The following is a 15,767-nucleotide window of genomic DNA, read 5'->3' on the forward strand; positions in this document are numbered from 1 at the left end:
ACACATTTAAATCAAATTTGGCTCAAACGCTCTGTAATATTTTGGCACCGACGTTGACCCCAATTCATGTTACCACTTGCACCCACAAGGAAGTGTGTGCTTAATTGGGTGTTCCACAGTTTTTTTCAGTTATCGTTTAAAGCGTTCAAGGAAAGAAATTAGTTTTGCAAATTTAGGCATTCTTCGCTGGAGAAGTACACGTGCAAGGAAATAATAGGTGGGCCAGTGTGTTGTTCCTGCACTGCAGTACACATCTATCTCCGCAGAACATGTGCTCCTCCGAAGCAGTAAAAAGCTGATTTTTTTATGTCACAAACTGACTGTGACCAGGATTTCCCAAGAGGGGGAGACGCTTTGGGTAATTTAGGATTAGCTAGTCAGGGCTTGCTTCATTTTTCAGCACAGGGCCTCCCATGACCTGCAAGGCTCCTGCACGATTTCAGTCATGTTAGTGAAGTACTGCCCCCCGGCCGGAGCTGGGCTTGTTGCTATCAGGCCCTGGGAAGCTTGCAGTGTATAAAATAACGAATGGCTCAGTGGGTGAATGAGCCAGAGGAGCATGTCTGCATATCTCATCTTCTCCCACGTACTGTACATGTGGCAGTGCAGGACACCACAGCCCCAGAACAACTGGCAATTCAAAACTGAGTGGGTCTACAACAGGATCCAATAACTAATTTCAGATTCCTTTAAAGAAAGTGTATGGTTGATCAGGGAAGCTTTAACACCCTAGTGAGCGTACAGCATGTATTTCCACTTTCAGCTCTTTCTTTTATAATGTCATTCCCTTTGAGGGCTTTTCCCTTGAGCAGTGTACGTGGTTTTTGTTCATAATTTGAGCATCAATACTGTAAAATGGGGCCCACAACTTGGTGGCAAATTAGGTATCTTCTGCCTGCTGTGGCACAAGTTGTCACAGTCAGTTTTACGTTGATGTATAATTTTAGACATAAAACAACAGGAAACTTTGATGCTCTTTAAAAGAGGTAATTTGACGTGAGAGTACATCAGCAAGAACTGAGACTGTTTTGAAAGCTATGATGTGCTCCCGCAGCACTTTAATAAGAACTGAATCCAATTCATGGTTACAAGAAGGAAGTAATTTACCCGGTAATACACAGAGGTAATATCTTAATATTATATTAAAGGTCAATTGTATGATTTGCCTAATATTCCAGAGTAAATAAGGCAGTGTAATGTGCTTTAAAGTCTCAGATTTGTGTCCCCTGTGCATATGATAATTGACTACCTGTGCTTAATGACTAGTCTGAGAGTATTTGTGCTGATGATTTCTTCTACCTCAAGTTTAATATTGAATCTGGATAAATGAGTTTTTGTCCTTTTCTTTAACAGCTTGAAAGAAGACCAAACTGATACCATTGCAGGAGGTTTCTTAACCTCTTTAGAGCCAGCCCCTGTCCTTGATAAAGAAAAAAATATAGCTTTCCTCCTAAAAGAACTGGATTCCATGAGGGATCTTAATAAAAAGGTAAATATTGTGTTTTGCGTACTCGTATTCTGGATAAGCTCACATGCAGTCTAATACTCTGTCTTGAGGGCCCAGGCAATGTTTTTTCTAGAAACCGTAGAAACGTGTATTAGAAAATTACTAAAATGCTAAATACTGCAACACTAAAACTTTGACATTGTCATCAGTTATGCACATCAGGTTGTAGGGACAACTTAGATGAGTTTGCAGTGTTGTCTTGGACTCCACAAAGAGGTCCTCCTGCTTTCTGGCCGTGGATTCAGCTCATGAGAGCTGGCTGGGATTCTGTTTTTCCACACTTATGATGGAAAAAGACACTGCTGTTGCCTAGAATACTGCTGCAGGTCCTGTCGGTTTTATTTTGCTTTATTGAACAAGTTGATGATGCTTGGAACAGTAATGTCTGCATTACAGCTGAGAAGCATTTAGGAAACCAAACAGGACATCACGGGGAAAAGTAGACAGAACTGAGGAGTAATCCAGATTCAGAAGTAGTTTTCATAAGTTAGTGTTTTTTAAATGGAACATTTCAGCTTTTCATTGGTGTTAGGAGTGGGGTCTTCACTTTACTCAGCAGTTTAACCCCCTATAGGGGGCGCTGTTGTCAACCAACTACAATGAGACAGACTTGGAATGTAATGGCAATACCTCTGTGGGCTCTCAAGAATGTCCTGTTTTCTTCTGGCTGATGTGGAAATCTTTTGCGATGCAGCCAAGCCCTAATAGAAGCTCACCACATCTTCAGGGCCAAGGTTGTGTTTGAACCCAGTAGGAGTGAGTCGTGACAACTTTGTCCTTGACTTTTTAGATTAACACGCTTGCATACAACATACCAAATCTTGGCTGCAATTTTGGTGCACCTTATAACATTACTGTGGTTGTATAAAATAGTAATGAAAACTGTCAACACAGAGAATTTAATTATTTTTCTGTGAGAGCAGTGTAATGTATTTAATATATAACCTATTTATCCTTTAATTCTTATCAGTTTGCATTCTCTGCTTAACCAGTGGAGCACTTCTCAGTGGATCTTCTTCAATTATGGGGAGATGCATGGAGGTCCGTGATATATGTCAAATAAATAATTGTGCTAGATGCTGGTTTTGCAAGATGCCGAAAGAAAGCCTCCGAATCCCTAACCCCTAACTTCTTCACATATTGCTAGATGGTGTTTTTCCTGGCAGTCCTGAGAAAGCTGCATAGGGCTCTTCTGAAACATGTTTTGAAAAAAATGAAACTCGGTGGAGAAAAATATTTGAAAAAAGGTTAAATCAATAATTTGTCACTTGTAAAATATTACTTCTAAGAGAGATTTACTGGTGACTTTTTATAATGCCTTTGATTATGTGGTAAAGAAACTGGGAGCAGAGTTTTCTTCTGCTGCAAAAACATTGAGCAGAAACATGGGGCACATATGTATCAGTCTGTTTCAGGGGTAACCAGAAGGCCTCACTGGGTTGTGATTTCTGGAGGGTATTTCCCAGCCATTCTGAGTGGTGTGCTACAGGTTTCATGCTGGGGACGAACTCTTTTGACAACTGAAATAGGCTTAGTTATTCTCCGTGATTGGATGTGTTGGTTTTCAGTGTTACAGTGTAAATGCATTTCTGTAATCTTTGATGCAGAGAGAACAGGAGAGACAGGAAGCAAGCTCACAATCCTATTCCCTCCCTGAAATTTCAGCTTCAAGACAAGCTTGCCATGAAGGAGAAGGAGCTGGAGACAAGGCAGGTAGACGCAGAGCTCCAGGAATCGCTGATAGAGGCCCTTGTGGCGGAAAAGGGTGGAGGTGGGTCTAATCGCAGCACCAGAAGGCCAGAAGAACAGAGCACGCTGTTTCTGTAGCCCATAGTTTAATAAAGATTAGTTGTATTTACAAAGGGAAGAGCATGATTGTGGGTTGTATTTTTTTTTATTTTGACAGCGCTTTGGAACTGCTCATGGAAGTTGGTGGTTTTAAGATCCTGGTCCTGGTATTAGTGAGGGCTCTACCTGGATTCATACTGATTGGGGAATTAAATAGATTGTTAACACCACGTCAGTCCAGCGACAAAGAGGCTGTTTGTTTTCTGTGGTCCTGATCAAACAAGGAAAAGAGTGAATAATAATTGTCAAAGCTGTTGCCTTCCAGCCAGGAGATTAAACATCACTTATTGTTTTAGATTATGTAAAGTAACCAAGCTCCCCCTCTGTTTTTTTTGTATGGTGATATTCACCAGTTTTCATTATTTACCCAACTGATACTACCGCTAAATAGATCAGAGGTTACTGCAGTGCATAAAATGAATTCAGATCCTCAAATTCTAACTTTAAATATTTTCTTGAATTTCTTAAATGCATCATTTTATGGTGCAAAAAATTATATTTTTAATTTGTTTTAAAAACAATGTTTTACTGTAATTTTTTAATGTTAAAAAGAAAATATAACTATCCAAGGTTCAGGTAATTTTTCTTTTTGGCTATTAAGCATAGTTCAGAACTTGTTCTTCTAGCTAAGAGAGGTTTAAAAAACAAAGACAGTCTAAAGTTTAATTAATGTTGAAATCTGGTATTTTTCAAATGCTTCAGGACACAAGTAATGAGAAAACATGTTAAAATGTTTTAGAATTTAAACTACTTTTGGTATATTCCTCATATTTTGTAGATGTATGTAATAGTATTGTTATTAAAACATTTCCCAGTCAAGGTAAGGGGAAACTGTTTTTAATAGCTCTGTTAGCTGTGTGGGCACAGGCACTGTGTGATTTGCATATCTCATAGCTAAGTAACCTTTAGGCTGTCATCTGTGTAACGTGATTTATCAACATTTTAAAAAAAGAGAAGTATTTACCTTCTCAATTTTATCTCATGGTATTTACAGAGAAGGCCCTAATGTTAATGGCAAACACAGAAAAAACTTTCGTTTTTTCACAGAAGACAAGTAGTCTGGTTTACCCTGAGGTTGTCTGACGTGTACTCCATACCGGAGAGGAGATGATAACCACAGAGTTTTTCATAAGAAAAGTCAAAATATGTAGCTCTTTTCATATTCAAATTTGTGCTCCTACTTCTTCTTTATTTTTACTTGTCTCTGGCAGTCTTAGAATTAGCTGCAATTAGCTTGCTTAATAAATCTGAGTGTTAAAACGGTAATAATGCATTGTTTATTCGACAATGAATTACAGTATGTTTGCCAATCTTATTTAAGAATGGAGATATCCAAATAATATGGTAAACACACACCAATTTGTTTTACTTATAACCTGAGTATCTTAACAGAGTTGGCTTACATAGTAACTAATCATATTTGTTAATGTAATTTAACTACTGTGAACCTTTGCTGAACAAATATTGAAATTTTGTACTAGGCAAGAGCAATTTTTCTAACGACTTTTTTTCCAGATAAAAGCTCAATCTGATAATTAAAATAAAATACAAGACATATACGGAATGCAATTAGCAGTCAATTGTACATTTAATAAAACTAAAGCGCATATATTTGCCTTCCTCATTTTAATATAATTTGCATTACTACTGGGGGTGTTTAATGAGCAAATTCCAACTAAAATGCAATATTGATTTCCTTAGTGAACTTTGTAATAGCTCACTGTCGCTCACAGGCTCATGTTTATCATTAAGCTATTTTGCTAAATGAGCAGTCGTGGAGTGTTTTTGGTCTTGCGTGGATTTAGCACTGAATATTAGGTGTTTTGTATATTTACAAGTTGGAACTCATTACTGTCATCCTCAGGTCTCACATCAGGAAAGGATGTAGGGATCCAATACATAATCTTATCAGCCGCTGTTGTACTGTAGACACAGCACCACTGGAAAACCAGTGAGGAATTCAAATCATAAAGTACACATCTCTTCATCTTTTTATTTTCAAGTCACAGAACTTCGGCTTGTCTTTAGATGATAAACATTGCATTTCTGCTGCTGTTTCGGAATTACTGGGGTTGTTTTTTGTCTTTTGTTAGGATACAAAATACTTAAATCAGTGAAATGCCATACCTTTATCAAGCAAAAATGCAGCGCTTGGCAAAATGATTTTTGTCAGACCATCTGATATTCTGTTTTTTTTTTAAACGGTTACCTTTTAGATATTAGTGTGAGAAGGTTATTGTCACTCACTAAAGAGAAGTGCTTGGAAGACATTTCTCTGTTTAATTTAAGAGGTGTACTAAATAATCAAGGTTGTTTCTGTCACTGTGACTCTTTCACAAGTCAAAGTTTTTTTTTTTAAGATAATACTTTCTTGCGGCTTCTTGCATTAGCAGAGATGTAATTATATAGGAGCTTAGCGCAGTTATTGTATTGGACCAGCTGCAGCCTCTTTGAGTTACAGAATAATAAGCTTGTTTTTCTTTTCATCGCCAGCGTTGGTGGAGGAAATCTACTGTGCCCAGAGGGAGCGGGACCAGGCTGTGATGGCCAGACTGCGGCTGGCCAACGAGGAGCGCGACGAAGCCCTGCTACGTGCCAGGCGACTGCAGCAGGCGGCCACGGAGTATGTGCGGCATTGTGTCGCTGTTATTTATGGCTTGCACTCACCGTGCTTGTTGGTTTTAGGGAATACGGGAAACACAGAAGTTTGAAAAGGGAGACTCCAGCCTGTGAAAGGGTTTCCATTTGCTTTCTCTCTTGTGGAATCTGTTCTAAGCCCATATGTTAATTCCTTGGTTGCTTCTTTTTTTTTTTTTTTTTTTTTGGGAAGGGATGGAGTTACAATGATTTGCAGAGGCAACAGGCACATTGTTTATTTTCCATCACTTAGGAAACTGCTTTGTTCTTCAGGCAGAGGACAAGGTGAATGAATGGAGCGGGGCATGGAAAAAAGAATCCAATATCGACTGGTTCGGGAATAATTCAGAGGGGTGTGACATTTCATAAAAGACTCTGTTCGCCCTGAGTACAAGGTTGTCAGTCAAGAGTTGCACTGTATAGGAAATCAATCAAGTCCTTGAGCCCACTAGATATTTACCACCCTGTCTGAACTCGGGCTAATTAATGTGATTTTTGGGGGACTCTTAAGAAGCAAGACCTTTAAAATGAAAGCTGTATTGTCCGCACTGAAAGGGTAGCAGGCAATATTTGCCCGTTCAGTTTAGAAGTAATTAAATTTTTACTTAAGGGAATAAAACTTTCGTTGGAAAAAATCGATTTTTCAATAAGCCCTGGCATTGTGAAACGAACATCACTCGGTAAAAAAAGCTTCGAACTTAACAAGTAGGTTTTTCTTTTTTTTTTTTCAAAAAAGATTACCAAACATCAGAATGTACGGATATTGCTATAAGGTAAACAGACTTATTTATTGATTTTAAACAAAAAAAGTCAGAAATTCTTGGTTTTTTGCTCAATAGGATTTCAGATAAAATGTAGGATTTTAGAAAAAAATATAATATTTTATCACCTTTCAAAGCCTTTTAAAATATTTTTTATACATTTAATTCTGTTGAGTGTATTTCTGGAATGTGGGAATGTGCCAATATACAGTTGCTTTGGGGGGTAATATAAAAGCCACAATTCTCCCTGCAGATATTCCACCAACTACCAATTTTCCTCCTTACAATATGGTAATTGATAGCCATGCAAAACACATTATCTTTCCTGGAATATGGAAAAGCATGTCATAAACCTTTTCTCATAAGGTCACACTCAAAGCACTCTATGATTGAGTATGTGCGTTTATAATGGGAGGTGATCCCTATAATGCCTTTGTAAACGAAACCAAGAATTGTTTTTCCTGTGGCTGCCTGTGGCACAGTACATGCTGATGTGTTAAAATATGAATAGCGCATAACCATCACATTGGAGGAGATTATGAAAGGAAGTAATCTGCAAGGGGTCTTGGGCTGAAAAAATTCATGTCTCTCTACCTTGAGAGAGTTTTTTTTATATTTTAAGATTTTATATGATCATGCTTAGCTTCTGCTAAGCAAATAAATAATAGAAATAAGCATAAGTGCTTACAGAAATGCTAAGTTGCATGTGAAAATCCACATTTCTCTTATGAAGTTGGTACCTACTGGCCTCTCACTGACGTGCTTTATAGAGTAGAAGAGGCGAGACTCAGTCCGTTGATCCACGTACCCTGTAGCTGAGAAGACTGCCTCTTCGCCCGTTTCATTCACGAAAGCTTTGATTCAATTATGGCTGGTACACCTGTTTCCAGGTTATTGAGTCTGTACTTGCTGCATGCTTACTCAGATTATGAAGGGAATATATATTTTTTTAGGGGAGTGGGCAATTTTGTATTGCTTTTGAATTCTGGCTGCGTCATATATCCATTTGCAGTATTTTTTGTTCAATGGTATTTAATTAAATTCACAGTTTCAAGGTGCAGTACGTAGCAGAGATCAACAGAATATATTCAAGAACTGCACACACAGCCAAAACGTTAGGAAAGCATGGTTGAAAACCATCACAAAAATAGGATATATGGAGTATATCCTACTATATTTGGTTATTTATAGCATCTTACCTAATTTGCAATACCATGAAAAGTATGGTTCACGCCATAAGGTGCCTTGGACAATATGAACAGTTTCTGTCTTTGTTCCAGGACTTCAGTCCTGCAGCACGGAGTCTTTACATTTAACAGAATCTCCTTCTGGGTCCTCACTACCAGCTGCTGGGATTTGCAGTGTAGTTTGGGTATTTTCCCTGACTTTCCTCCATAAAAGGCGCTGCAAGGTTCCTGACTGTCTTCCGACTATTGCTGTATATGGTGGTCAGGGTTCCGGATTTGTAACTGGAAAGCTGTGGGTTCAAATCCCAGATGAGATATGGCTGTTGTAGCCTTGTGCAGGTACTTTTCCCAAACTCTTCCAGCTGTATAAATGGAAATAAATGAAACAGGTTAGAATCCGCAGGCGCTCATTGTAGATATGCACACAGTCGATTGTGGTAGTAATCAGAGTATATTGTACTTAAGGACTTTTTATTGGTAACCTGTTGATGTTTCTTCCTTCACATTTCCATGTACCTTAATCTGCCCATGCCTGCGTTTTCCACAAACAGAAAATATTTCACGTACATTGTACTTAATAGCTAAAAGAAATATAACACACACATATTCCCTCTCTGTTTCCATTATTACAGTATTCCATTATAGTATTCTATAAACTGTGAGAACCTATGCTTTTCCCTTTCAATAATATGGGATATTATATAGTGGACAGCATGTTTTGAGTAGAGCTTCACATATATATATATATCTTTCAGTTTCTTAATGAGATGAGTTGTCACACATGGCGTGCAATAATCCTACAGTGTTTTCTTAAGATGGATTTTTTGTTAAACGTATCCATCGTAAAAATGTGAAGTACTTGTTCAGTGTTCCTTATGTTCCCGTTAAATATGGGCTTATCGTAGATTTGTCGGTTCCTTTGGTTGCCCGTGTGTGTTTCAGGGGTTATCATGTACATAATAAGTGCAGAAAAAGTAAGAAACCTTTTTTCCACACACTTTTTGACAGAATGATGCTTGGTGAGACAGTCTGGCGGGGAGAAAAACTGGCAATTTCAATATACCTCCAGCGTAATTACAGTTGTCTTCTGAGGAGGAAACTAATGTGGGAAGAGTACAAATGATTCCAGGGCAGCCCACTGTTCCCACATCTCGGCACATATGAACAATTGATCCCTGTAGTCATATATAGCAGTAAACATTAATAACTTAACAGTCCACCGTCAGTGTGGAAGATATCGGGCATTATTGGAGGCTACAGCTGAGCAGGTGGCACTTTAATATGTTTGGTGTCATGATCGACTCCAAAGACTGGAAGACTGCAATTACTTGAGGTGCGAAAGATTTGAGAAGTGATCTCATTTTGCTGTGCAAAGGAAAGGCAACTGATCTAGCTCTCTGTGTCCCTTTTTTCTCTCTGTAGGCTGGAAAATATTAACCCTGAAGAAAATGACATGGTAAGCCGTTCTCTTCGGAGGTTTTGGCGTGTCACTGTTTTTATTATACGGGCTTAAGTAAAATCAAGTGGGGGGCTCTAAAATGGAAAACGAGGGTGGGAGAGATCAGATTGACAAGCTAATTAGATACATCATTCCCACAGTACTGAAAACAACGTTAAGGCCATCGTGTTATTATTTTTTAAAATCATGGATATGAGTCCCTTGGGAATTGCACCAAGCTAGCAACCAACAGCAAGCAAAACAACACCATGGACATGACAGCCTTCGTGTCAAAGAAATTAACTTCTTAGTAATAAGCCATGTTTACTCATAACATCATTAAAACATTTCAAAGCAAATAATCAGTGCATGCATTATCGCGCAGCAAACATGTTATAAGGGCATTAACATCTTTCGTTTCAAGTTTTTAGTTATAGTTCAGCGGAGCTCAGGCTTTCAAAGTAAACAGGAGTCACTACTGCAGATAAACAGGAGAAAATCCAGAGCACAGGGCAGCTCTTGTTCATTCTGAAGTGTAGTTAGCTTGAGTTGGAGTTTACAGCTTTCTGGTTCAAAGCAAATGATGCAGCCCTGCCATGAGTTGATATTCAGAATGCGAGTTGATCCAGTCCCTGGGTGTGGAAGCACAGGAGCATTGCAACCGCGCGCCTGTCCTTCTTCCCTGCAGGACTTGGAGGAGCTCCTGAACCGGGTGAACGGCGCCGCCTGCGCCCTGACGATCGAGAGGAGCGGCGCGGTGATGGCGGACAGGCTGCACAAGGCGCGGGACCGGAGGAGCAGGATCACCGCCGAGGAGATGAGCGCTGTGATCGAGGAGCGGGACGCCGCCCTGGCCCGGGTGAGGCAGGGAGCGGAGATCTGGGGCCCTCGCTCAGAAACACTGCTGCGCTCATGTCCTGTTGTCAGTCCATATTCTTTAACTTAAGGTGTCAGGATGAAGCTCACTACTGTTGAGGTTGGAGAAACACAAAGCTCATTCAGTTGCGTTCAGTGCTGCGATTATAAGTCTGGATTTGTGCAAGAAAGACCAAGTGTGAATGCACCAAGTTTCATTAGTCCACTTCTATAGACCACTAGGCTCTAAAGATGCCTCTGTTAGACACACTGGCCCCTTTCTGACTGTGGGCCTGGTTTCATACAACTCTTAACCCACCTATCATTGCTTCAGGGGCCTAGTAAACCACTGAAAAAGAAATATTGATACAAGTGATTAGCAGTAGTGCAAGAGTTATTTGGTGGGAAAATGTAAAAATAAAAAAGTATCACCTTTGGTGAAACAATCCATGCATTTCCTTACATCACAGCAGCAAAAACATTAGCTATGTATTTAGGGCAGACTAGAATGTATATGTGTGTGGGGGTAAATGCAAACATATTGTATGCGTATGTTACATAATACAAAATAAATACACACAGGACAGAATCTCTCTGTAAAACATTCTCCTTAAATCAGTTCTTGAATTTTAAACTTAAGAAATTTGCCTCTGTGTTTAAACCTAAAGTGTTTGCCTGGAATATAGAAGGTATTAAAGCCAGCTGCGTATACTTAGACTTTTTTATTAAAATAAATGTTGGCCTTATGGGACTTACTCCCTTTGATGGCTTTGAATGTTATCAGCTAACAGTGCTATCCAGGACCTGCAGCTTTATATACTGTTAGAGTGCAAATACAGTACCTCTTGGAAAAACATCACAGGTTTCCTAATGATTTCCCTACTCACCTGTAGCAGATGAATCTCTCAGTTCTGATGTTTTCTGTTTGTTTTTTTCCTAATCTTGGGCATGTTTACCCACTCACTTAAACTCTGTGTGCATAGATGACATATTATACAGGGAATATGTTGATCTTAGTCTGCACTTTTAAGTCAGAAAGCAAGTGAAGAGCACACCTATCGCTGCATTCTGAACTGGGACAGAATCCTTTGTGCTTCTTAAAAAAACGGAAACCATTTCCTTTAAATATTGACTCTTTTTCCTTTTTTTAAAGATGCTTTCTATTATCAGTCTATTAAGTGTGGTAAGTCTATATATTTAGTCTTAAATCATTTATTAGATTACTGAGTAAATAGGCAAACTACTTTCTACATGCGTGAAAACAAATATTGCTGAATAAACCTCAAATATTTGATATATCTTTCTTGCATACATATTTTCAATTGAATGAAAACAAACAAGTATGCAGCTAAATATTGACACCCAGAGATTGTACCTCATCGTTAGCCCCCACATTCCTGGGTCTGTATTTGCCTAGATATCTTTGTTGGTAAACAGACCCTATATTACTTTATGACTAGCTTGTGCCTGTTTTACAACCACTGTTATTTGAAGAAAGTAGAGGAGATCCTCTTTAATAGATGTCACTGGACTGATCTATCTGTGTTCCTCCAGCTTACTGTCTGTCTCACCTGTGTTCTTGCGAACCCAGGGATTATTACATTGCCAGGAGCTGAACTCCTGTCCCCTTTGTTATTGTAGATGAAAAGCAGCCCTGACCCTGGGAGTGTGTATGGGGTATTTACATTTGGGAAAGAAGAGAAAAATGAGACAAACCTAGAAATACTAATCTGAAGTGCATAAGAAGTATTTTTAATCTGGGTGGTGTTTAACTGTAGTTTTGTTATGCGAGTGCATTTCAAATTTCTGTACAGTTAGGAGTTGTGCCCCAGAATGTGAAAAAATGAGGAACTGTTTATGTAATCAAGGTATGGACTATTTTAAGGCAGCAGCTGTAGAGTCATTAGCAGTAAGCATAAAGGACAGTGTATTCAGCTTTTTAATGAACTAAGCTTTTTTCAGGCTTCAATACTTTGAAAAATATGCCGAATTCAACTATAAATACACCACAATTTCTATTATAACAAAAAAGTTGTTATAATTGACACAGTTAGCTCAGTGTCAAATTAGATATTAAGATGTTGCCTTGTTTATATAGACTGTTATAGTAGAATCACTTCACAGGTTTTACTTTTAATTATATTGCAGTGTAAGAGGTGAGGGGGTGCTTCTTGCCCTCTGCAGTCCAGCATTGTGAGGGTTTTAATTATAAACCCATGTTTTGGAAAATAAACAGAATGACAGTGAAAAGGTAAACAAGCTGTAGCTGATTCGGCGAGATAGGGGGCCACAAACCTAGAAACTGCCTTTATTAAGCACGATATTTCTGCAATTGGATTGACTGTGAGAACTAGGAATATTTATACTGGAGTTTCTTCCTGTTGTTGTCTCTGTTGGTTGTCAGCCTAGATCCTTTCAGATTGCAGGTTTAGCTCAATCAGAGCGAACAGGGATGCATTAGCCGGGGAGAGAATAAAGAGAACACTGTATTCACTATGACTGCTGAACAGACCACTCAAATGCACCTACATGTAGCGCGTGCTGTGCAGGGCCATCTTTTCCACAGGAACCAAAAAAAACTCTGTATTTCCATAGAAAGTCATTTCAATCAAAATGCAAATATCAGGAGCCTGATGCAATTCAAGACACCCTCCTTTAACAGTGTATCAGACTTTTATCTTTGCTTTTTTTGTTTAACTCCGCACAATTTTTTCCCCACATAAAATGGCTGAGAGGTTATCGTCTGCTCTCCCTAACTGTCTAGTCAGCAGGTGTCCATGAGGTACAATACCACCGTTCCTACAGATGCAGTTCTGCAGCTCCATGTCTCTGGCCCCGACACTTGCAGTTTCTCAGCAGTCAACGGGCAAACAACTAATTCAAAAAACTGTTTGAATGCTCTTTTCTCTTTGAATTTGTCACACAATGGTTTGTAGATGTCTGGAGCAAACACCCCAGCCATGTTGTTGAAGCAGATACCTTGAATTCTTTCAAGAAACAGCTGGTGGAGATCCTTGAATCAGTTCTGAAACGAGGAATAGCTGAATGGCCTAAAGTAGCCAAATTCCTTAATTTCATTTGTAACCTGTCTTATATTCATATTTAAGATTACAACTTTGTTATTGTCTTAACCCTATTAGTCAAATTTTAAAAAGTGTTAAGATGCATGCTTAATATAAAATACACGTTTGAAATACAGACTGTGTTTAATTAAATCTGTTCTTATCGTCTGAAATAAAGAGCAAGAGCTGGCTGCCACATTATTTCTAAAACTAACTTTTAGAACCCTTCTGTATTACTTTCATGAAGATGGTGATGATGATGACTTTGAACAAGTGTGCCTGTACAACTTGTCAAAGAATTAAAGGTTTATTTATAAGTAATTATCTTATCTGGTTGATTCAGAACAAATATGAAATCCACATGATTCATTGTCACTCCTATTTAGCTGAAAATAAAAAAAGTAGCAATATGTAACCCAGAAAGAATGTAAACAGACTACAGAGTTACCACAGTAATTATGGTGATAAATGTTTGAAACACTGACATCTTTCCACAAATGTCACATGCAAATGATTAAAAGAAAAAGAAAGCTGTGTTGCTATTTTGTTAGGATGGGCCTTGGCTATCACTCAACACTAACCTGACATTTAATGCATTTAGTTTCAGCTCCAACAGACACAATTGACTTTGCTCTGTAGCCTTATGTGTCTGTTGCAGTAATGTTGTAAAGAAATTAGGTTTTCTTAGCATTTAATAAGACAACATGAAAATGAAGAACAGCCACATAGTAAATAGTCTTCTCTGTGGAGAGAGAGGTCTCGAGTTACGAGTGGATACTGAGAGCTGGGTCTATGAACAGCTCAGACCGGGGTCACTCACTTCCAGCAGTACGACTGCCCTGGGATTAACCCAGAATTCACAGTAAAGGTGCATTTTAATAAAGGAGCAAATTTTTAAAGAATCCGTCCATTGGAGCAGTTTCAAAAGTATGGCGCAAGTCTGCACATAATCCTTCAGAGGCTAGAATACGCGAACACTCTATCCTAAAGGATTTCTGAAACCCCCAATCGGTTCATGTATCCTTTTCTTCATCTTGTAGGGATTAACCAAGAGGCAGTAGGCAGAGGGTTGCTGTTTTAGCAAAGGCTCGGAGATCTACAGGGTGATGTGAATATAAAAAGGTGGATGAGTGCTGGGAACAGTCTTTATTTCTCTTAATGTACACGCTCTTACGACAGTGGAAGCGTTTGGTTACAGCTAGTTTTGTGATTTTATTCCAGGGTGCCATTTTGTAGAAACTGTGCTGCTTTGGTTTATTGATATGGTGAAACTACAGAAATTGTAGTGCAGTAGTTTTTCTTACCTTACTGTCTATTTGAAAAGTTTTTTTTTTTTTTTTTTTTTTTGCTGACCTGACTCTTTTTGATTCATTGAAAGTTGGGGCTTTCATTAAAATGTTGTAATGTGTATTTTGATTCAACTTCTGTCTGAACTGGACTTCTTCCAACTTATCAAAATTGCGAATCTGCTTTTCTCCCAATTATTTTCTTTGTTAAAAGCTCAGACTAGCTCTTTGTGTGACTTGCCGTGTAAATGGCCTTTATTGCACTGCTGCAGTTTTAAACAGTGTGTCTGTAAATTACTGTGTGTAAATTAAAGCTTCGCTCTGATTTAAATACATTTTCTCAAGTGCTTCCAAACATCTGCTGCCTTAAATCCATAACTCACATTGACACTAAAGAGGGCTTTTGTATTTTGTCTGGAAGAACATAGTGTTATTTTTGTCTGCAGAGGAAGGACTTGAGCGATGTCCTGGTTGGAGGGATGTTTGCCTGGCATTTCAGGACAGGGGTTTGAACGTTGAAAAATTGTTACTGTCAGTAATGGCGATAGTTTACATTCCTGGTAAGTGTCCTTGAGTCTAGGAATGTGAAAATCAAGGCTGTGCCAGTAAGGGCACATATGGATCAGTATAAAGCATTATACTTACAATAACAGCAAATGTATACCACTGTGATCTGAAAAACACCCAACTGTGTGCAGTATAGGTATGTTCCAGTAGCATCTCAGCTTGGGCCTGACTGAACATCCCTGAAATCATGCTAGCCTGGAAAAACACTGTGAAAACATTCTTTCAAGACAGAGCCATAGTGCCAAGCACTGTGCCTCCTTTTATTTCAAATTCTCGCTTGCTGTTTATTGTTTATTGTGGATCAAAGCTGCTATTGGGAGTGCACAGCAGCACAAAATGGAAAGTTAACCTGTCACAGAAATAAACGTCCCTAGTTATTGTGTAGACATTATGTACTGCTCACTTTGAAAAAAAAGAAGAAAATATTCCGACATATTCTCACATTAGACTTCTGTTATGTTAAAGCTCAGTTATTGAATATGTCTGTAAGGAAATGTATTGAGAAATGGTTTTCTGACCTGGTCTATTCTGTTTCACTGGGCAGCTCGCTTGTATTGTGTTAAATTCCCCCGCCGCATCGCCCTTGGCTCTCGGAGACTTTTATTAAGGCCCTTGCCGA

The 15,767-nt window shown here is 38.7% G+C and overlaps 1 protein-coding gene and 1 long non-coding RNA gene across 3 annotated transcripts in view; both read left to right on the plus strand.

Annotated features, from left to right (window-relative positions):
* Positions 1–15,767, plus strand: part of mipol1 (mirror-image polydactyly 1) — a 69,887-nt gene that overhangs the window by 26,913 nt on the left and 27,207 nt on the right. For both annotated transcript variants that reach the window (XM_088647595.1, XM_088647596.1), the window contains 5 exons: positions 1,354–1,489; positions 3,173–3,278; positions 5,849–5,978; positions 9,363–9,396; positions 10,067–10,237. In XM_088647595.1, coding sequence (XP_088503721.1) covers positions 1,354–1,489; positions 3,173–3,278; positions 5,849–5,978; positions 9,363–9,396; positions 10,067–10,237 — 577 coding nt within the window. The remainder of the gene's footprint in view (positions 1–1,353; positions 1,490–3,172; positions 3,279–5,848; positions 5,979–9,362; positions 9,397–10,066; positions 10,238–15,767) is intronic.
* On the plus strand, positions 10,244–15,571 carry LOC148653070 (uncharacterized). The gene is made up of 2 exons (XR_015941587.1): positions 10,244–11,979; positions 12,048–15,571. It is a non-coding gene; the product is annotated as an uncharacterized LOC148653070 (long non-coding RNA).

This window comes from Lepisosteus platostomus, chromosome 10 (genome assembly GCF_059453375.1).
Source record: "Lepisosteus platostomus isolate fLepPlt1 chromosome 10, fLepPlt1.hap1, whole genome shotgun sequence".
Taxonomy (NCBI): Eukaryota; Metazoa; Chordata; class Actinopteri; order Semionotiformes; family Lepisosteidae; genus Lepisosteus; species Lepisosteus platostomus.